Here is a 20,485-nt window from a genome sequence, read left to right as displayed (position 1 = left end):
CTTGGCCCCAAAGGAGCCCCTGCTTCAAATGCCACTAAGATCCTGCCTCCCTGGGGCTTGCAGAAATGGGAGCTGGCCTGGGGGGGGGGCACTGGGGTGGAAGTGGAGGGTGGATTTCCACTCCCAGGACACGGGGCCTTTGGGGAGCCCACAGCCAGGACTAGCAACTTGGGAGGACAGGCTGAATATTTCTACGCAACGAAAACATATCGGCCTGTGCTCACGTATCGTCCTTTTAATTCTGCTGTTATATAAAGTCAGACGTGCACACAGAGAGAGAGAAAGAGAGAGATGCTTTGGTAGATGAAAGGGTGGCATTATTTTTAGATCTTCTCTCCACTGCCATGGCAATTCATTTCTAGAAAAATCTTGACAGATGAAGCAGGTGGAGTGGGGGGGGGGGAGAGGCGAGAGAGGGTGGCCATGGCAACCGGCTCACTTTGATTTTAATTTTTTTTAAAAACCGGGCCAGCCAATTCCTTGGCGCTGCACCGTTCTCTCAGCCTTCTGCCAAAAATCAGATTTTGCCTCCCTTCCTTTCCATCATCCTCCGCTGACACCCCCAAAAAACTTTGAAATGGAAGGATTTTAGCCAAGCGGCCTTTTTTCCAAAAGAAAAAAATTTTTTTTCTTCCCAAAGGGTTTATTTGGAGGGAGGTTGAGGGAGGGGGGTAGGAATCTTCCTCTCAATGGCTCAATGGCGACTCCATTCCTCCCATCCTCCCTCTTCGGTTCAACTTCTTCTACACATCTGCCAGTTCTGTTCTTTTTTTCTCTCCTGGCACCCTGGCAAAATGTGGGCGGAGGAGCCGATCTTGGTGCTACTATTGTGCTAAAGTGCCATTTCTTGCATTATGGGACTGTTTTGTCTTTTGGGGATGAATTTTATCTGTTCCTCCCCCCCCCCTCCAAAGAAACCCTCCCAAGTTGCCAGTGGATTCTGGAGCAGCTCTTGGTGCCACATTGGTTTGATCGCTGCAGACCTCTGGACAGATCCAATGCAGTAATCAGGAGACGGTCATAATCAGCTCAGCTAATGGAGTTAGCAAAGCCCCCCCTCCCCCCCGTTGACTGGATGGGGGTGCTGCTGGCCTTTCCGGATGCTGAGAGGCCAGGAGGGCTACAGGGGGGCCTTGGTGCTCCCTGAGCTTGGTTCTTTTCTTCCAGATGTTTCATTGCCCAATTAGATAACACCATCAGTGCTGGAAGGGTTTGCTCTCTGTCACCACCTAGTTGGATCATGAAACGTCTGCAAGAAAACCACCAAGCCCAGAGATCCCCTCATTTGAACCCTGAGCCACAAACGCTCTCTTTTATTGGGGTAACTACGTCATGCAAACCTAAAAGCCTTTCCTTTCTTTGCTGAGGACATAACTCTGCAGTTTGGGGCTTGCCCCCTTTCCAGAAGGTCCACCAAAGGGCTTTGGAGGGATGCAAACACCGCGTAGAAGCCAGAGACCCCCCCCCTCCTGCAGCATTAGGTGGAGGGGGCTGGGTTTGGACTACTGGGTCCGGGTGCCCCTAGGGTCCCCTAATGGGACTGGCTCCCCAAGGCCAGGCAAGGGAAGGGGCTGATTCTTCCTTGCTTTGGACCTGGAAGGGAAAGTGGAAGCCCTCCTCCCTCCCTCCCTTTTCCCTCCCCTTAGAGTCTCTAAGCTACGTGGGGGCCCTTGTGCACAGCCCCCCCTCCTCCCCCTCCTCCCAAAGAGCTCAGCCCTCCAACCTCTCCACTCCAGGAAGCTGCGGAGACCCCTGAGGGACCCTCGAACTCTCCCTGTGCTTGAAACACCACCATGGGCAAGAGATGCGGGGAGGGTCCCACTTCCCACAACTTGATGGTTGTGGTGGGGAAAAGAGGAGGAGGGAGGAGGAGGATTAGATGCTGTTCGCCACCTTGGGCTACTTCTCATAATAAAGGTGGGAGGGATAGGCAGATGGACGCGTAGGGGGATAGATAGATAGATAGATAGATAATTTAGATAGATTTTAGATAGATAATTTAGATATATAGATAGATAGATTTAGATATAGATAGATGATAGATATATAGATAATTTAGATAATTTAGATAATATAATGATATATAATTAGATAGATAATTTAGATAGATAATTTAGATAGAAATTTAGATAATTTAGATATATAATATAGATATTTAGATAGATATTTAGATAGATAAATATATAACTAGATATATAGATAGACTTATACTTTATAGTTCATGAAGTAACCCCCCCCCCCCTCAAGCTGAGATAGAGGCCAATGGGCATCTTGGGCGGGAAAGGCCCTCCCCCCAGCCTGGCCTACCCAGCAGGGCTGTTGGGAAGCGAGGGGGGTGTGTTTTCCACGGGGGGGGGACTTCCACTCCGCCCCCCCCCCAATTTAGTCTCGTAGACCGACGTCGCCTCTTTTCTTCTCTTTGCCCTCCAAGTTCCCTCAGGGCGAGGGCCAGAGCGGCCCAGGCTCCCGCATGCGCGCAGGAACGAAGCCCGGTTGTCGTCTATGGCGAGGCGGAGGGTCTCTCTCTCTCTCCCTCGCGTCTTGTTCCGGTCAAGACCGGAAGTCGGCTGGCGGCGGCCGTTGCCGTGGAAACGCGGTGCTGTTTACCACCGAGAACGGGCCTCCTGCGCGCAGGGCTGCTGGATGGAGCCGCGGCCAGGTGAGGCGGAGGCGGGAACCGGGCCTCCCCCGCGGCTCGTCCCCTCCCCTCCGCCGGACTATAACCCCCGTCGTCCCCAACCACGGCTGAGAACCGCGGACACCCGATCGAACCGAGCTGGCTGTGACGACGGACATTGAAAGTCCGGCACAGCCGGCGCCGCCGGGCTGGGGATGATGGGGACGGTGGTTTCCCGGACGGCCAGGACCATAGGAGGAAAGCTGGGGGCGATGGGGACGGCGGTTGGGGAAATAGGCTGGCGGGGGGGGGGGTCGTGATGGGCGCGCCAGGCTGGGAACAATGGGGCCTGGAGTCACGGGACAGGCTCTGGGAGGGCCGGGGGGGACAGGGGGGTCCCACCCTCCTGGGTTGGCCTACCTGGCAGGGCTGTTGGGAGAGGAAATTGGGGGAGGCAGGAGTGGCCGGCTCTCTGACCTCCTGGGGAGGGGCGTTTCCCCTGGTGGGCGTTTCTTGATCCCCTCCCAAAGACCCCCCAACGCCCCTCGGCTTCCCCCAAAGATCCTCCCCCAAACACCCCCCAGTCTTTCCATCCCCCAAATACCCCCAGCCTCCTCCCCAAAAACCCTTCCCTCAACACCCCTAAGCTTCCCCCCAAAGACCCCTCAACCCTCCCCCCCCAGATCCTTCCCCAAACACCCCCCAGACTCTCCATCCCCAAACACCCCCGGCCTCCTCCCCAAAAACCCTCCCCCCAGGTCAACGCTCTTCCTCCTTTTCCAGGCTGCAGAACCAGCAACTGCCTGGAGACCCTCCTGGACTGACGGCCTTCCTGGAGCCGCCAGTCGCCCGGAGCCCATGGAGCATCTTCGGCAGGTGGGCTGCCCTCCCGGCTTCCTTCCTTCCTCTTAGGCCTGGCAAGGGGAGGCTTTGCGGCCGATATGAGGGAGCCTCGGAGGGGAGCCGTAGTTCTGGGCTTTTAAATCCGGCGGGAGGGTAAAATTCAGGCAAGTGCCAAGCCCGGAGGGGGAGGGGTGGCTGCTGTGGGCTCCGAAGCAGCTTTTGGAATCCACGGTTTGATTCCCGGCAGTGTCAGCTGCTAAATGCTGTGCTGGAGAGGCTGACCTGTCCCTCCTCTTTCCCTCCCTTCCTTCCTTCCTTCCTTCCTTCCTTCCTTCCTTCCTTCCTTCCTTCCTTCCTTCCTTCCTTCCTTCCTTCCTTCCTTCCTTCCTTCCTTCCTTCCTTCCTTCCTTCCTTCCCAGGCCTCCTGAAGAGCAATGGCAGCTGCCTCACCCCTGACCATCTCACCCTCTGAACGGAAGGTCCCCTTCGGCATTGCAAAGTCTCCCCGCTGGCCGCCACTCCCCAGCGTTGCTATGCATGTCACCCGGCCAAAATCCGCCAAGGGGCGCACCCGGTCCAGCCTGAGCTATTCCCAGAGCCTGGGGGCCTACTCCTACCAAGTGCCATCATCCCCGCAGCCAGTCGCCACCCCCGGGGAGGAAGCGGTCAGCAGCCGGAGGGCAGCCTCCTCCCAGCTCATCCAGGCGCTCCCGGCCGAAGTGCCGGACCTCCTCCAGCAAGTGCCCACCAGGACCTCGTCTTCCCTCAACAAGTACCGGGTGCTGCCGTCCATCAGCAGGAGGGAACGGAGGATGGGCACCGCCGAAGTGATGTTCGAGCAGGCGGGTCAGCTCCCAGCCGGCGCCTCCGAGGAAGAAGAGGTGCCGAAGGGGCCCCCCTCTCTCCTGCTGGAACACAAGGGGGGAGGCGGGGAGTACCCCCAGCCCCCCTTCACTCCCTTGGAGAGGCCTCCGCCGGCTAAAGAGAGGGAAGGACGCTCTGCCCCCACGCTGGCCCTCAACCTGGAGGAGCCCCGCGAGGAGCCCCGGCTGCTGCTGGCCATCCGCTCGCCCTCGGGGGAGAGGTTCGAACGCTACTTCCGGCCCACAGACAGCCTGGGGACGGTGGTCGCCGTGGCCGAGCAGAAGAACACAGCCACCTACCGGCGCTGCAGGATCGGGACGGTGGAAGTGCCCCGCAGGACCTTCTCGGACCTCAGCCGGTCTCTGCAGGACTGCGCCATCCACCACAAATCCGTGCTGTGCATCCTGCTGGACGAGCAGCAGGGGGAGCTCTGAGCAGCCTCGCATTAAACCCCACCACCACCACCCCCTCCGGAAGGAAACCCAGCCCCTTCCCAGCCTCCCTCTGCTCTGCCCCTCCTGGGACCCTCACTCGCCCAGGTCTCCCTGCTCAGCCAAGAGGAGGGCCGGGCCTTTGCTTTCAGGCGCCCTCCGTCCCTGGGAGGGCCCATCTCCCCCCCCCTGCCCCCAATCTGCATTCCACCAGGTACGCAGGGGGGCGGTTATGCTTCTTCCCCGTCCCTCAGGCCAACCTTCCCTCCCGGTTCAACGTGATTTGGATCTAGAAGGGTGCCAAGGAAACCGTTCCCAGCCAGTGCAGGGCCAGCAGGAGCTCCCACGACGGTGCTCCAAATCCCCCTTGTGCAGCTTTGGTTGAAGGAAGGTGCAGGAGATCCTTTTTTGGGGTGGGGGGAGAGTGAAAGCTTTTGCACAAGATGGGAAGACGGGCCCTTGCCTGAGGGAAGCCCCCCCCCCCGGGATGTTCCCCTCTCGAGGCTCCTGCTGCGTTCTGGTGAGGGGGGTGGCCCTAGATAAAGACTCCTTGCTCAGCCTTCTCCAGGTCTCTCTCTGCATTTTTAATCAAATTTCTTTTACAAGATTATGGCACAAATTAAGTCTGGAAGGACCCTCCCCGAACGGGCTCCTTCTCCAGTGTAAATTTGAAATTCAGTGTTGTTTCTGGCAAGAGGTTCGGAGCCCTCGGCCGCCCAGGCAGCCAAAGACAGTCGTGGGAGTGGGCCTGCGCTTCGCATCCGCCTTGCGTTCTGCCTGGGGAGGGGGGAGGGCTTTTCCCAAGGGGCTGCTGTGCCGCTGCTGCTGCGTTTTGAACCAAGAAATCAACTTGCTTTGATTAAGAGTGGCCTGTTGGTGTTATCAAAAATGCCATTTTTTTCCTCCTTAACTGTATTTGAAGGTTTTAAAGAAAAAAGCTTCTCTGTCAGCAGGTAGAGTTTGAACTCTCGGTATTCTGCACCACGAGACTAAATGCTAAAAGAGTGGAGAGCTTGCCAAAAACAGTCCGTCTTCCGAGTGTTGATTTCTTAGCCCCGACAGGCCAAAGGTCGCTGGCAGGCAGGCAGGGAATTTCCCAGGGCCTGGCAGCCTTGAGCTGCGCTGGTGTCCAGCCGCCGCCCAGCTGGCCCTGGGGCTCAATTCTCTCCCTAGGGGACATGGAGAGGGTGGGACACCCAACATGGAAGGTCAGTACTGGGGAGGGGCCAGGTTGCCTTGGCCTGCCTGCTTCAGCTCTTGGGGGAAGGAGACTGGCGAGGCAACCTGGCCCCGTGCATTGCCCAGTCCAAGTGGGCAGCTGGGAAATGTAGTCACCTGGAGGCCACCTAGTTGGGGGAATGTGGTAGAAACAACCCTAGGACCGGGGGGGGGGGGGCAGAGAACATCCCCACAACATGACTGGGTGCTGGTTTTTATGCCTTCTACCCCCTGGCACAGACCGGTTGGAGCAATTGGAAAACTACCCCCATGGATCTCCTCGGGAAAAGGGGTGTTATGTGTGGACCGATTAAGGGAAGGGGGAATAATGGTCCCTTTTTTTGCACTCGGTTGGGGAACCCCAGGGAAGGTATTCTGAGGAAGAATACATACACGCTTTAAAAACACTGGCAGGTGAGTTTAACCCTAAATATTTGGGCTTCAGCTTTGATGCCCATTTCAGTCCCCCCTTCCAGTCAGTGGAGCAAGCGTGGGAAGATGGGGGGGCATAAAGAAAACGAATGAGGGGCTTCTGGTGGTGACGTCATTGGGCTTAGAGGGGGGTAAGGGAGTTGGGGGTAACCCCTAACTCTAACCTCTTCGTTTGGGCTCTTTTTTGGAGCACTGTTGATCCCGAAGAGATCAGCAGATCAAAGGGGATACTCTGTAGGCGCTGGGGTGAGAAGGCAAATCCCCCTGCGGATAGGAGAAACCCCCTAAACGGACGAAGAAATATCCTACCTTTTGGTTGGGACCTTAGCAATGGCGGCCGCATAGAAGGAAGAACAGAGATAGAAGCGGTTGAAATCGGATGCTTGTTGTTATTGCCTCAGCCGTCTCCCTTCTATTTCAATTAGAATGCCATGACAACAGAGTTTCTCAGGAGGGCCAAGCTCCCACCAGGCCAGGCAAGACCCCCCTCGATTTAGAAATCCCCCCCCCCAGGCGCGGCAGGAGGAGGGGAAGGGCGCCTTCAGCCCCCAGAAGATCCCCTGCTACCCACTGCATGGAAGGCAGCCGAGGCCGGGTGTCGGATCTGGTGCGGTCTTTATTCTAACGGAGAGGTTACATGGGAACTCAGCAGCCCCCGCTGCCCCTGTGTGCCCGGCTGGCATGGTCACTTGGTGTGGCCAGAGCGGGCGGGCGGCTCCCTCCCACCTACAGCCCACACGTCTCCTGCGGAATAAAAATAAAGTATGCCCCCAGCACACTAAATCTCTGGACAGCCATGGTTTTTTAAACCTCCTTTGACACCCCCCACCCCACCCCACCCCACAGACCCCTAAAGCCCTGGACAGAAACCGAAGGAGAAGAAGAGGAGGCTGTGCACAAACACCCCGAAAACTTAGGTCCATTTCTAAGACGGGCAGGGCAGGTACATCGTATCCCCACCTCCGTCCCAGCCTCCCTTTAAGACGCAGGGATGAAACCTCAGTCGGCTTAGAAAAGGGTCCCCCTATCAAGCAGCAGCTCTTCTGCCCCCCCCAACACCCCCCCAAGCCTGAATAAAAATACTTTCCATTCTGCCGTGCCAGAGAGAGAGAGAAAAAGCAACCGGATCCAAAGCTCCCTGCAGGCAAAAGCCGCATCCGCTGAGCCTCCTCGGCCACAGACACCCCTTCCTGCCACTGCCGAACGTCATTTGGAGTCACTACAATTGTAGGCATGATCTCTTCCCCACACCCCCCCAAAAAAACCACCCCAATTTGGGGCCAAATCAAATTGGTAGCAATCAACCACACACACACACACTGCAAATCACTGGCCTGATGCCCCATCAACGGAGGAGGACGGGGAGGGGAAGAAAGCTGCAATTCTCAGCATGGCTCCATTGAAAGGGGGGGGGGGCTCTTCCACACACACACACACACACACACACACACCCCTGCCCGGAGGTGAGGCTGACAGCCCCTTCTCCTGCCTGCCTGCCTGCCCTTCCCTTCCTCTGGCTTTAGATTCAGCTCAGCACTGAAGCTCCCACAAAGACGTCCCCTGCTGAGCTGTCCCTCTGTTCAAAGGCCTTTTAATTCCGCCTGCCTCTTTTACCTGCCACAGGTGAGGCCCTGGGCACCTGCCAAGGCTTTGTCTTCCCTTCCCCTGAACAGCCAGCCAACGTCTCCAGATTCCCCACCTGGGATTGCAGCTCCCCAGTGTTTCTTGGGGAGGGGAAAAGGGATAAAAAATGAAAAGGCCATCAACTAGGAGGGGAAAAAAATATCGGAGGAGCAGCAGGGCGATTTTCCTCCAGTAAAAATGGCAAATCTTTGCCCACTTCACGCGTAACCCAGCATGAAACCAGCCCTGGGATATTTCCTCTCTGAGGTGTAAAAGAAAAAAATGTCACAAGCTATAGATATTTGTCTGTTCAATCTTAGTGCCGTCTCTCTCTCCATAAAGCAGGCATTAAAATCCCTTCTAATTATTGGCTATGTTGTTTTTTTTGGCATCACTTCCATAATTGAAGAGGTTCCCCCACTCATTAAGGCTAAACTAAAAGGGGAAAAAAAGTAAAAAGTTACTGTAAACATTTCTTCGCGAAACGTGTCTTCTGTTCTCCAGTTTGCGCTAATTTGGAAATTTAAAAGTCCAGCCGCATTCATGGTTGGTTTGAGAGGATGAGGTCACTCCTGTGATTTCCGGTGGGGGGGAGGGAACGCCCCAATTCTCGTTCGGCTGGTGAGGAGATTCGCCTGTCAGGATGGCCTGTCCATTTCGGGTGGGCAGCCACGGGGCGGAAGGCGGGCACCCCAAAGCCCCTCGGCCACCCCTTCAGTTAGCAATTTTCTCAATCTCATCCAAATCATCTGTATCCAATTTATGGATCTTCTTGTCTGCACGGAAGGAAGCGAAAGGAAGCAGCCTTGTCAGAAAAGATTCCGAAATCTGGGGAAACCGGGAGCCGGTTTGGTTCTCTAGGGCAGTGTTTCTCAACCTTGGCGACTTTAAGTCCCGTGGACTTCAACTCCCAGAATTCCCCAGCCAGCTACGCTGGCTGGGGGATTCTGGGAGTTGAAGTCCACGGGACTTAAAGTCGCCAAGGTTGAGAAACACTGCTCTAGGGATGCGTGGCCCAAAAAAGGCATTTATGCTAGGAAAACTCACAAACGTCCAGACGGAGAGCCCGGAGTTGCTGATGGCCCTTAGAAAGCCCCCGAATTGTGTCAGGGATGGCCGGGGGGGGGGAGGGGGGCTCCAAACTTGGCCACATTTAAGGCTCGTGGACTTCAACTCCCAGGATTCCTGCTGGCTGGGGGAATTCCAGGAGTTGAAGTCTTAAAGGGGCCAAGTTTTGAGACCTCCGACCCGGAGCCATAATACTTGGTGGGGGAGGGGGTTGTGTTTTGGGAAGGGGTCCCTTGGGATTAATCCTCATCCCCGGTCTCCCTCCTTGGCTGGAGCGAGGGAGAGAGGGACCGGCCCACGTCCCCCAGCTGGGCTTGGGGGTCTAAGGGAGGGTTTCCTGGGCCCCACCGGAAGGCCAAGCACAGCCCTGCACCAAAGAGACGCCAAGGCAGGAGGGCGAAGCTGGGCCCGAAAGCCCCCCGCCCGCCTGCCCGCCCGAGGCGGCTGTGGGGAGGGACTCACTGAAATGCTCCTGGATGCGGCTGAGGATGTTCATGCTGTGCTTGCTGTCCACCATGTTGACGGCCAGGCCTCGCTTGCCGAAGCGCCCCGTGCGGCCGATGCGGTGCAAGTAGGTCTCGTTGTCCGGGTTCCCGTCTTTGTCCACCGGGAGGTCGAAGTTGATGACCACGGAGACTTGCTCCACGTCTATGCCTAGAGAGGAAGCTTAGTGTCAAAACGGGGGAACTAAAAAACTCTTTTATCCAATAGAGACAAACTGATGCTCAACAGTGCTCGGGGGGGGGGGGGGGCTCCCCACACAAAGACCTTGCGATAACCACAACGTTGCAAGGTTCCCTATTGACGTTGTCGGACGCCGGCTGCAAATTGCAGCCAGATGACCGTGGGACGCTGCAAGCGTCGTAACTACAGGACAGTGGCCAAGCACCCCCATCCCAATCGCGAGGACGCTGGAGGGGCGTTGACTGCAAGCACCAGTCCTAAGCTGCTTTTTTCAGGGAACTCCGGACGGTCGCTAAACAAATCTCCCTTAAGCAAGGACTGCCTGTAACCGTCCAGGGCCGAAGTCCGGAACGAGGCGGGGCCTGCCCCTCCGACCGTCAGGAAGGAAGAGGGGAACCCCCGAGGGGAGCGCCAACACTGGAGCGCCATTGGTCTGCTGGAGCAGGGGGTTGGGCTAGATGGCCTTCTGGACTCACCTCGAGCGCAGACGTTGGTGGTGACCAGGACCTTCTCCTTGCCCTCCCTGAAGCGCTCGATCACGGCCGCCCGCTGCTCCACCATCATCTCCCCGCTCAGGAGGGCCACCTGGTGGCCTTCTTTGGACAGCTCCCCTGCCAGCCACCCGGCCGTCTTGCGGGTCTGCGGAGGGGAAGGGTCAGCGAGGGAGGGGTCTGCGGAAGGGGCGGGGCTGGAGGGAAGGGGAGGGGGCCGCCCAGCCCGGCACTCACGTGGCAGAAGATCATGGCCTGGGCGATGGTGATGGCCCCGTAGATGTTGCAGAGGGCGTGGAACTTCTCCTCCCGGCTGCTGCAGAGCACGTAGTACTGCTTGATGGTGTCCAGCGTCTCCTCCTCCCTCTTCAGCTTGATGATGTTGGGGTCGGGAACCACCTTCTGCGCAAACTTCCACACCGAGTCCTCGAAGGTGGCCGAGAAGAGCAGCATCTGGCAATCCCGGGGAAGCATCCTGGAGGCAGGGGACGGAGAGTTCAAAGTGAAAAAGCCCTTCTCCTTTTCACGAAAACCGTGCCCACTTAACGGGCAGTCCCTCGCGCCCTCACCTCTGGATGCGGATGCTCTGGTCCTGGTGCCCCTGGGTGGCGATCATGACGTCGGCCTCGTCCAGGACAAAGACCCGGATCTTCTTGGGGTCGATGAATTTGAGCTTCGAACACCAGTCCAGGACGGTGCCCGGCGTGCCGATGACGATCTGTTCGGCAATCTTCTGGCCACGCTCCACTGTTGGTGGGGAGGGGGCCAAAGTGACCCCTTGGGAAGCTCCCCACTGGGAAAGCCCGGCCCACCCGACCTGCGGGCCCCACCCGACTCTCGCCCTGGAGGGACCCCCACAGGTGGCAGGTCACCCAGCCGGGCTCTGGCCTTGCCAGATGGCAGGGAAGGGAGAGAACCAGGCTGGGCACTCACGCTTGTTGCCCCGGACAGCGTAGGCCAGCTTCAGCGCAGGGTAGAACCGGCCCATCTGCTCGATGACCTTCCCGGTCTGGAGGGCCAACTCGTACGTGGGGGAAAGGCAGAGGCACTGGAGGAGGAGGGGACAGGAAGCCAGGAGAATGGAAAAAAAGAGCCTGCCCGCTGCCCCCCTTTGCAGTGCCAGGCTTGGCCACTGGCACATCCCCCGCCTGGTCAGAACCGGCCTTGGAGAGAGTGTCCCCACGGAAGAAGGCTGAGGGCTGCCCACCCCTGGCTGCCGAAATCGCCCTCAGCCACTCTCTGACCACGCACCCCTCCAGCCCCTGCCCCTCATCAGGCCACAGTGGCTACCTGGGGATATCTGTGGTCCGGCTCCACCCGGCTGAGCATGGCCAGGACGAAGGCTGCCGTCTTCCCGGTGCCGGACTGGGACTGGGCAATCAGGTTCTGTGGGCTGCAGGCAGGTTGACCCCGTGAGCAGGAGGGGAGGAGGGCCCTGAGCGGCCCCCCTCGGTGGACACCCCCCCACACACACAAAGGTTTGTTAGGGGACCCCCCCCCTTTGCTGTCTTGGGGGCCCCGTCACATCTTCCGGCCTCCCTGGCCCCAGCCATCCCACAAGGGCCAGGAACTTACGGCTCCGCGAGCATCATAGGCAGGGCATTCTCCTGGATCTTGGAGGGCCTGTTGAACCCCAAGGCGTAGACCCCCTGGAGCAGCTGGGGCTTCCTGGGAGGGAAGAAGGGGGGGGGAGCAATGTACATACAGCAGGGTTTCTGAAGGAGGTCAGGGCCTCAAAGAGTTGATTTTAAAGACAAAGGGGAGTTTGGAAAACTTGCCATTTCTTCCTACTTGTTACTGTGAATTTACGTTGCAATCCTCGACTTACAACCCTTCATTTAGCAATCGTTCCAAGTTACAACGGCACTGACCACGGGCTGAGGCCGTGCTGAATTTCCCCTTGCTCGAGAGCCCAGGCAGAGGGAGGGAGGGAGGGAGGCACCGTGCTGGCCTGGGAGCTGGGAAGCCCAAGAAGACGCCTGCACGACACTGAGGCGGCTCCGGCCCGGCCCCTCCCTCCCATTGGGGGACCAATGCCCCCTACTCTGAGTGATGCCCCTCCCCACTAGGGACCACCAGCTCCCCAAGAGCCAATCGGGCGGCACTTACAGGCGCAGCTCTTCGAAAGACTTGACCGAGTAGAGGGGGGAGTTGGGGTCCCTCTGCAGCACCTCCACCTGGTTCGTGTTGTCCACCAAATTGCTCCGGATGAGCTTGTTCAGCAGCGACTGGGCAGCCCGGTCCTCTGCGGCCAAATGGGGGAGAGCGAAGCATGAGGAGAACGGAGACTTCTGTGTCGCTTCACAGGACTCCGCGGTTTACCAATGTCAGCCTCTCGCCACCAACCATCTGCCTCCTCCTTTTACCGACCTCGGGAGGACGGATGGCTGAGTCAACCTTGAGCCGGTCAGGATCGAACTGGTGGCAGTGGGCAGAGTTAGCTGCGCCCTCGGGGCTCTGGAGATTTGGGAGATTTTTTGCAGACCGCCAAGATCCCACAAGGCAGGCGACTGTTCTCCGTTGCTGGCGCTCCCCTTCCTAAACCTACGGCCCCTCCGCCCTCCCTGCCCCACATGCCGAATCCATCACACCCCCCCCCCCACGAGGGTCTCTGGTTGAAGACCGGGTGTCCCAGCGCTTGAGGATAGAACCAGCAGACGGCAAACAGCTGGCACCGAAGACAGAACGCTGAGTGGGCTTGGCTTTGCCTCCGGACATTACAGAGCTGGGCACTCGATCTGCCCAGCTCTGCCAAGAAAAGGAGGGTCTTAACTGCCCCCCCACCCCACCCCACAGAGCCCTTCTTGGAAAGGCAGGCTAGGCCGAGGCCTGGGGTTCCCCCCCCCCCCCATGCCAGGCTTTGGACGTACCTTTTTCCTCCTCCTCCGCCTTCTCAGCATTGCTGCTTGTCTTGACAACGGCACCTGTTGAGACAAACCATCCTTTGTAGCCACATCAAGATCGGATGGCCAGGTGGTTGTTTTCTGTTCTGTGACCCCAGAAGGGAGAAGCGCCCCTCGCGGACGGCCTGGCAGCTTCTCCTGCACAGAGTAGGAAGTTGGGGGGTTTCTCAACCTTGGCAACCCTTAGGATGAATGGACTTCAATTCCCAGAATCCCCCAGCCGGCAGAGCTGGGAGTTGAAGTCCATCCGTCTTAAAGTTGCCACGTTGGAGAAACCCCCAACCTTCCGGCCTAGATAACAGCCCCCCCTCCCCCTCCTTCTAACTCCTCCTCCGTCCAGGGTTACTAAGCCTTCATGCCCAGTAAACCACCAGCAGCCGAATCACCCAGTTAGAACTCCCCACTGCGGACAGAGCCACAATTCCTACACAGGTAGTCCCCCACTTACGACAACAACTGAGCCCAAAATTTCTGTTGCTAAACGAGACGGCTGTTAATGAAATTCTGCTTCCGTTTTATGACCTCTCTTAAGTGAATCACTGCAGTTATTGAGCTAGTAACACGATTACGAAGTGACTCTGCTTGTTGGAAAGTCACAAAAGGGGGATCACGTGACCCTGGGACACCGCAGCCGTCATAAATATGAGGCCGTGGTCAAGTGTCCGAATTTTGAGCACGTGGCCTCCAGAATGCTGCAATGGTCCTGTGAAAAAAAGTCCTAAGTCACATTTTTCAGTGCCGTTGTAACTTTGAACGGTCAGTAAATGAACAGTTGTAAGTCGAGGACCCCCAGTGAAGCTTGCAGATTTATTACCGCTGAGCAAAGCTCTGATTGACTCAACCTTAAGCCTAGAATATTTTCCTTGGTGCTGAGACGCCACGAGAGCCTCTAAGGCTCCATTCCAGCAGGTTGGCCTCCTAGGAATGAGGAAGTAATTCTGCAGGAAGGAAACTGCCTTTGCGTGTGGGCACAACTGGCAAGCACAAAGAGCAGGAAAAAGACTCAGAGGCGTGTGTGTGTGTGTGTGTGTGACAGTTAAGGGAAACGGATCCCCCTGGGAAACCATGGCTGCACCCACCGTTGGCATCTGGCTTGAGGTTGTCCTCCTTCAGTTGTAAGCTGCTCAGCTGAAAGGGAGAAAAGAACACGTGAGAAATTACAGCTTCCTTCCCACATCGATTCTCCTGAAAGGAAAGGATGAGCCGTCACTCTTTCCTCACACTTGGGAGGTTGCCAGGCTGGCTGGGGGGATTCTGGGAGTTGAAGTCCACCCATCTTCAAGCTGCCACGGTCGAGAAGCACTTTTAAAAGCTTCCCTTTCTTGAAAAGGAGACAGCGGCACAGCTCTGTTGGTCATGGCAGCCCTTTGGGACTGCCTGATCCGAGGCACAAACGGCCCCAACTCTTCAGCTGCGGTGAAAGCCACTTGATGGCCTGGAGAGTTCTTTTAGTCTCCTTCCGAAGGTCATTTAAGTACTAATACCAACTGCGGAGAGTATGGAAGGTGAGCTTGATGGAGATCCATTACCAAGGGGAGAAAAACATACCTTAAGTCCAAAGGGCAGAACACACAGAAACTGTTTATATTGCGTGTATCTATCATTCTGCTGTTTAGGCTTATATACATAGAAATACTTAATGAAGGGGAATAGTAATAAGGATACAAACTTGTTGGTTTTAGTAGAAACATTTGTTTTCTGTAACACACATATATTATTATGCCTTGTATTTGTAATGTATATGTTTGCATGCTATAAGCGCCTTTTGTTTCCCGCAACTGATTTCCTGTGGTGCTGTTGTTAGGCTCTGTAAAATATCTGGCAAATGTCAAAACGTCTGATCCTTGCCATCTGAACTCTTATCCATCTCCTGAAATCTATGGGCATAGAACCCATGAACCTGGAAAGGAGCTGTAAAGCTGACACCTTGTGCCCTCCCTGAGAAGCTAAGTGATCAATTGAGAGAGATAAGGAGACAACTGAGGGGATAATTAAAATACTCTATCCTGTCCAGAGGATAAAAAAAATCAGAGGCCAGCATTGGGGGATTTTGCAGATGTTTATAACTTTTCTAACAGTATAAAAAGGAGCCACACCTTCTCTGCCTATCCTTGCATATCCTTGGGATCTGTTGGGAACAACTGACCATCCTGTCTTTAAACTTTGAACAAAGATTAAATGCTTATTGTTACTCAAGTTTAAGTCTCATTTTTGGCTCATTGTGACTTGGATGTATTCTCAAACTTCTATGGGTCAAAACGTATTCTTGAACCTTGCATTATAATTATATGTACACATATATTATGAAGAATATATGTAGAATACATGCACACATGTGTAAGTATATGTATGTATGTATGTGTATGCATATATGTATGTATGTATGTGTGTATGTGTCTATATGTGTGTGTGTGTGTGTGTGTGTGTGTTTATTTGTGCTGATAAATAAATAAAGGGAGACTAGTATAGATCTATTTCAAGCTATTTAGCTCTCATCAGCTAGCCACACCCTTACTGGGATTTGAACATTTTGAACATATATACATACATACATACATACATACATACATACATACATACATACATACATACACACACACACACATGCACACACACACACACATATATATGTTGCATTTTTGCTGATAAATGGAAACTAATATAGACTATATTAGTCTCCATTTATTTATCAGCAAATATGTATACTAGTATACACATATATACAAATACACACACACACCCGCGCGTATTGCATGCATATAATCCACACAAGCAGCAGCAGCAGGAGAGAGAGAGAGAGCGGTTTATAGGCGCCCTTCAAAATCCCCTCACAGAGGCCGCTTAGTGTCCAACTCGCTCAGTGGCGCCAGGTGGCCCTCCCCCACTCGCAACCCCCCCCACAGCGGCCCAGCTGCGCTTGGGGGCTTCCGGGGGGGAGGGGCTCGGGGGGGCGCTTCAGGGCGATGGTGGGGGAGGGGAGGGGCTTCCTGCTGAGGGGGCGCCCGTCTGAGCGGCCATCCACCCGTTCCCACGTGCACACACGCGTGTCCCGGCCCCTCCGCTGGGCTTTCCTCACCGAGGCCGCGGCGGCCGCCTCCTGCTCGTCCACCGCCAGCGCCCACGAGTCGGTCGCCATCCTCTCCCCGGAAACGGAGAGCCCGCTCGGCCTCACGCTGCAGCCCCCGGGAGGCCGACGGCTCTGCGCAGGCGCCGCGGGAAGGGGCGGGAGCTCCGCGTGCACCGCAGAAAGGGTTCCGGGCGGGACGCCGTGAAGGCGCGTCGGACGTTCCGGAAACCCTTAGATCCGCCCCGCCCCGCCTCCTTTTTTCCTCCCCCTCCCCTTTCGTTTCCAACGTTCCGCTGGCGGGGGCGAGGGCGCATGCGCGGTCCCCGCAAATTCTAATGCTCTTCTCCGTGCGGCTCCTCCGATTTTTTCCCGGGCGGGGCTCCTCTGGCCGCCGTTGCAATGGCCAGTCGGGGGTCGGTGGGGGTCTTTTCCTCCGTCCGCCTGCAAGGCTCCTTTACAAGGAAGACCCAGAGCCCCTGCCGGCTGCGGCTGAATCTCTCCCCCCCCCCAATGTCGGCTCTGCAGTTAAGGGGGCGCATAAAGAGCCCCCCCTCCCACCCTTGACCAGGGCTGCCTCTTGCAAGCCACCCTCTGGGAAGACTTGAACTCCGAACATCTCAGGGGCGGCGGTGGGTGGGAAGGGCAGCAGGGCTGAAATCCAGCAGGTTCTGGAGAGCCCCTGGCCAACATTTTGAGTAGGTGGGAGAACCTGCAAATGCCGCCCCTGGCTGGAACCCCCCCCCCCCGAGTGGGGAGGGAATGGGGATTTGGCAGTATCAAGCCACGCCACGCCCACAGAATTTCACCCCTGGTGGGCAGGCTGGAATTCCCCTCTGTGGCCAATTATTGGCAATTTAGGTGGTCCTCGAGTTACAGTCGCAATTGAGGCCAACATTTCTGTCACTAAGCGAGACATTTTGGTTTTGCCCCATTCTACCACCTTGCTTGCTTGCTACGTTAAGTGAATCCCTGCAGCTGTCCGGTTAGCAACCTGGTTGCGGAGTGAATCCTGCTTCCCCCTTGACTTTGCCTGTCAGACGGTCACAGAAGGGGACTACGGCCGTCATAAATATGAGTCGGTTGCCAAGTACCCAAATTTTGATTGTGTGGCCGCAGGGATGCTGAAATGGTCGTAAGTGTGAAAAACGCTCCTGTCACATTTTTCAGTGCTGTTGCAACTTCGAATGGTCACGAACCGAATGGTTGTAAGTCAAGGACTACCAGTCACTCAACAGGCAACGAGCTGGGCAGCATATCAATTTAATACGTAAATAAACCAACACATTTGCATCAGGACATATGAACCGCCAACCAGAAAATCCCTAAAGGTCTTTTCTTCAAAGAACTTTTTGCACGGATGAGGTGATGGGCTACTGGGTGACCCACGGCTGGGTGAGGGTACTCAGCCAATCCTCTGGGTTTCGCCCCCTTCCGTGGCTGAGCGCAGGGGGCATCGTCATGCAAAAGGCATTTTTCTCCTGGTCACAACCCCTCTGTCCCCCCCTTCCAGCCTGGATGACGCTGTTGGCAAGGGTGGCATGGCAGGGCTGCTGTGCGTCGCCTCCCTGCCCCTTCCCCCAGGGCTCAGCCACGTCCCCCCTTCCCTCTCATCTGCCCCCTCTTCTCCCATGCTGACCGCTTCGGGCTGGGGTCAGCTTCGGGGGTCCTGCCGTCTCATCATCGTCTTGATTTCCCGGGGTGACATCACGGCCTTTGCCATGGCAACGGGCAGCCGAGTCGGTGTGGGTGCTGAGCCAGTGCTGGGGAAGCAGCTGCAGCAAGCCGAATCCGAGCGGGCGAAGGGGAACCGGGGTGCCTGCTGAGATGCACCTTGAACGGGGTGCAATCCTGGCTCAATGGCCGGGAACCATCTGGATCCGTCTTCATTCACACCCTTCCCTGCGCTTGCTCAATTCCTCTGGCCGAACGTTGAGACCCCTTGAATTTAGACATTTAGGCACACTGGGCCTCATGCGGATGGGATACCCTCGATGAGGATTTGGCCCTGGGAGTTGGCCAGGCCAGCCACTGAAAAACTAACCCCGGGGGCTCCAACACTGAACCGACTAGGTTCCCATAAAAGAGAAGGGACATTTGCAGCTCAGGGCTGGCCTGAGGGGTCCCAGGTGCTCTCTGAGCTTGGCAGTCTCCCTGCAGGTGTTTCCTTACCCAAACCAGGTGACGTGATCGCTAGCACCGATGACGTTATCTAAGTTGGGCCATGAAAAGTCTGCAAGGAAGCCGCCAAGCTCAGAGCGCCCCCGGGGCCCCCAAGGGTCCTCAATCTGGGCAGGGCTCAGCACCCCAAGGGTTGGGAGCCCACCCATCCTTAAAGCTGCCAAGGCTGAAAAACACGGCTTGTTCTCCTCCTGGGGGGTGATTATTCTTCAAATAACCTTCTTTTTTCCTGGCATTTAAGTCTCGGAGGTGTCTTCCTTCCCTGGCGTTCGCCCTGGAGGAGGACGGCCAGATGGCTGGAGAAATAGATGGGGATAATAATGAGAACCTCATTATGTTTCCACTTAAAGAACGAAGAGGGTGACTGTCTCCCAAGCACCCTCCGCCTGATTTATGAGGTTGTTTATGCTTCGGTCAACGCAGAGGGCAGGCTCTCCCGTCAAAAGGGAAAAAGACACGGTTCTCTGGCAAACTGCAGTTAAGGCGACAATGCGGGGACCCTGCCGATGGTAGTTTAAGCAGCTTTTTTGCTAAGCTGGGCTATGTACCTACCTCCCACCACTCAAACTGTGAATGCTTAATTATGCCCGGTCATTGATGAGCTAAGCTTTGCCCTCCTCTATTATCAGAAGAAGGACTGAAGGTGGAGTTACCGTCAGGACCTCAGTTGAGCTGAGAAGCCAGGGAGGCCAACAGCTGGCTGGGGAATTCTGGGAATTGAAGTCCACCCATCGTGCTCAAGGTTGAGAAAAAGCCCCTTACAAAGAAAAAAAGAATCAGAAACTAAACTGTGATTTACAGAGTTGAAACTTTTGTCCTAAAACCCGTCATTTCTAGACTGCCGGGAGAAATAAAGGAAAGTTTATACTCTGTTAAACGAATGTTCGTTCAAGGGTAGAATTCAACAGGGCCAACGCACAGTTCACCCACCCCGAGAGGAGACCCCAGGTTCCATCCTCTCCCACCACAGTGTAGTAATTGTAAGCAGGGTTGGGGATGATGGGAACAGGGATCCAGCCTTGAAGGTGACGGGAAGGAGCCTGGCACCAAAGTTGGAGAGCTGGGTCCCCCCCCCCCAAATCCACTTTGCTGTCATGTCCAAGCGTGATTTCCCTGAATGAGCAGGAGCCGGGCTGAGCGCCAAGGACGTCCGTGTCCCGCCCAACGTCTCCGTCTTTCCTTTGTCGTCCTTCAATCGCAAGGCTGACCCTTCCTGTCTCAGGAGGCCTCCCCGCCAGGCAGCCGCCCCAGGGAGGCAGGGAGCGATCCAAACTAGAGAGGACTTGGACGGGGGACTTGGCTCCCCTCAAATGCTGACGGGCAGGCAGGGGTCTGTTGGCCCCCAAACGGAGGAGAGCGGCGGGCAGGTGACGCTGGCCGAGCCAGGGGGAGGTGGGTGCGGGGGAGTCCTCCTCGCGCGGCTGCGACCCGCTTTGCGCCCGCCGCCTGTCCTGCCTGCCCGCCCGCCTGCGTGTGCGTGCGCGCCTGTCCTTTCCGACGGCCAGCCGAGCCCCCGCGCTCTCCCGCTCGCTCGAAAGGAAGAGGCGCTGCAGGCAAGCGGAGACGGAGCCCCCCCACCCGGCCAGCCCCACGCCGGATCCCGCCGGCCCACCTGTTGCCTCCGCCCGCTGCCTTCGGGAGAACCGTCGGAGACGGCCGTGCTCCCCGCGGGCAGCCGTCCCGGGACCCCCGACCGCCCAGGTAGGAGCAGCCCCCCGCCCCAAAAGAAAAGCCGTCGCGACTTTCGCTCCCGGGTAGCTTTTTCCGTCCCTGTGCGGGGACTTTCTCCTGGCCCCCAAAAGTCTCCGGTTTTTTTCTGACGCCCCGCGCTGAGTCTGGGACAATAGGGGGGGGGGCGAGGGGAAGGAAATGCCACCCTGCGTGGGACTCCCCGCCTTGATTTAAAAGGGAGAGAAAGAGAGAAAGAGAAAAAAGAGGGGGGAGAAAGAGGGGGACAGAGATAGATAGAAAGGGAAAGAGCCACCTCCGTCCCCCCCCCAACCTGTTTAGCTCCAGGTCTCCTGCTGCTTTCAGACACAACATCCCCCCCCCTTCCCCACAGCTGC

At 56.6% G+C, this 20,485-nt stretch overlaps 2 protein-coding genes and 1 non-coding gene across 3 annotated transcripts; 1 reads left to right on the top strand and 2 right to left on the bottom strand.

Annotated features, from left to right (window-relative positions):
• Positions 1 to 2,534: 2,534 nt before the first annotated feature.
• UBXN10 (UBX domain protein 10) lies at positions 2,535 to 4,964 on the top strand. The gene is made up of 3 exons (XM_014064633.2): positions 2,535 to 2,659; positions 3,401 to 3,493; positions 3,880 to 4,964. Exon 3 carries the CDS (start codon positions 3,895 to 3,897, stop codon positions 4,756 to 4,758), a length of 864 nt encoding a protein of 287 aa, XP_013920108.2. The 5' UTR covers positions 2,535 to 2,659; positions 3,401 to 3,493; positions 3,880 to 3,894; the 3' UTR covers positions 4,759 to 4,964.
• A 2,039-nt stretch (positions 4,965 to 7,003) lies between these two features.
• LOC106547439 (ATP-dependent RNA helicase DDX19B) lies at positions 7,004 to 16,403 on the bottom strand. Its single transcript, XM_087702489.1, has 12 exons — positions 16,251 to 16,403; positions 14,254 to 14,302; positions 13,142 to 13,195; positions 12,381 to 12,516; positions 11,847 to 11,939; positions 11,562 to 11,664; positions 11,205 to 11,319; positions 10,841 to 11,018; positions 10,509 to 10,746; positions 10,257 to 10,419; positions 9,559 to 9,750; positions 7,004 to 8,804 (listed from the first exon to the last, which is right to left on the bottom strand). Exons 1-12 carry the CDS (start codon positions 16,308 to 16,310, stop codon positions 8,743 to 8,745), a joined length of 1,443 nt encoding a protein of 480 aa, XP_087558615.1. The 5' UTR covers positions 16,311 to 16,403; the 3' UTR covers positions 7,004 to 8,742.
• On the bottom strand, positions 12,896 to 13,036 carry LOC148042633 (small nucleolar RNA SNORA57). Its single transcript, XR_015695190.1, has one exon. It is a non-coding gene; the product is annotated as a small nucleolar RNA SNORA57 (small nucleolar RNA).
• Positions 16,404 to 20,485: the final 4,082 nt, after the last annotated feature.

This window comes from Thamnophis sirtalis, unplaced genomic scaffold (genome assembly GCF_051295495.1).
Source record: "Thamnophis sirtalis isolate CommonGarterSnake01/CBP01778 unplaced genomic scaffold, rThaSir2_p1.2 scaffold_15, whole genome shotgun sequence".
Taxonomy (NCBI): domain Eukaryota; kingdom Metazoa; phylum Chordata; class Lepidosauria; order Squamata; family Natricidae; genus Thamnophis; species Thamnophis sirtalis.
The sequence above is the reverse complement of the archived record's forward strand: the minus strand, read 5'-3'. Positions and strand labels throughout refer to the sequence as shown.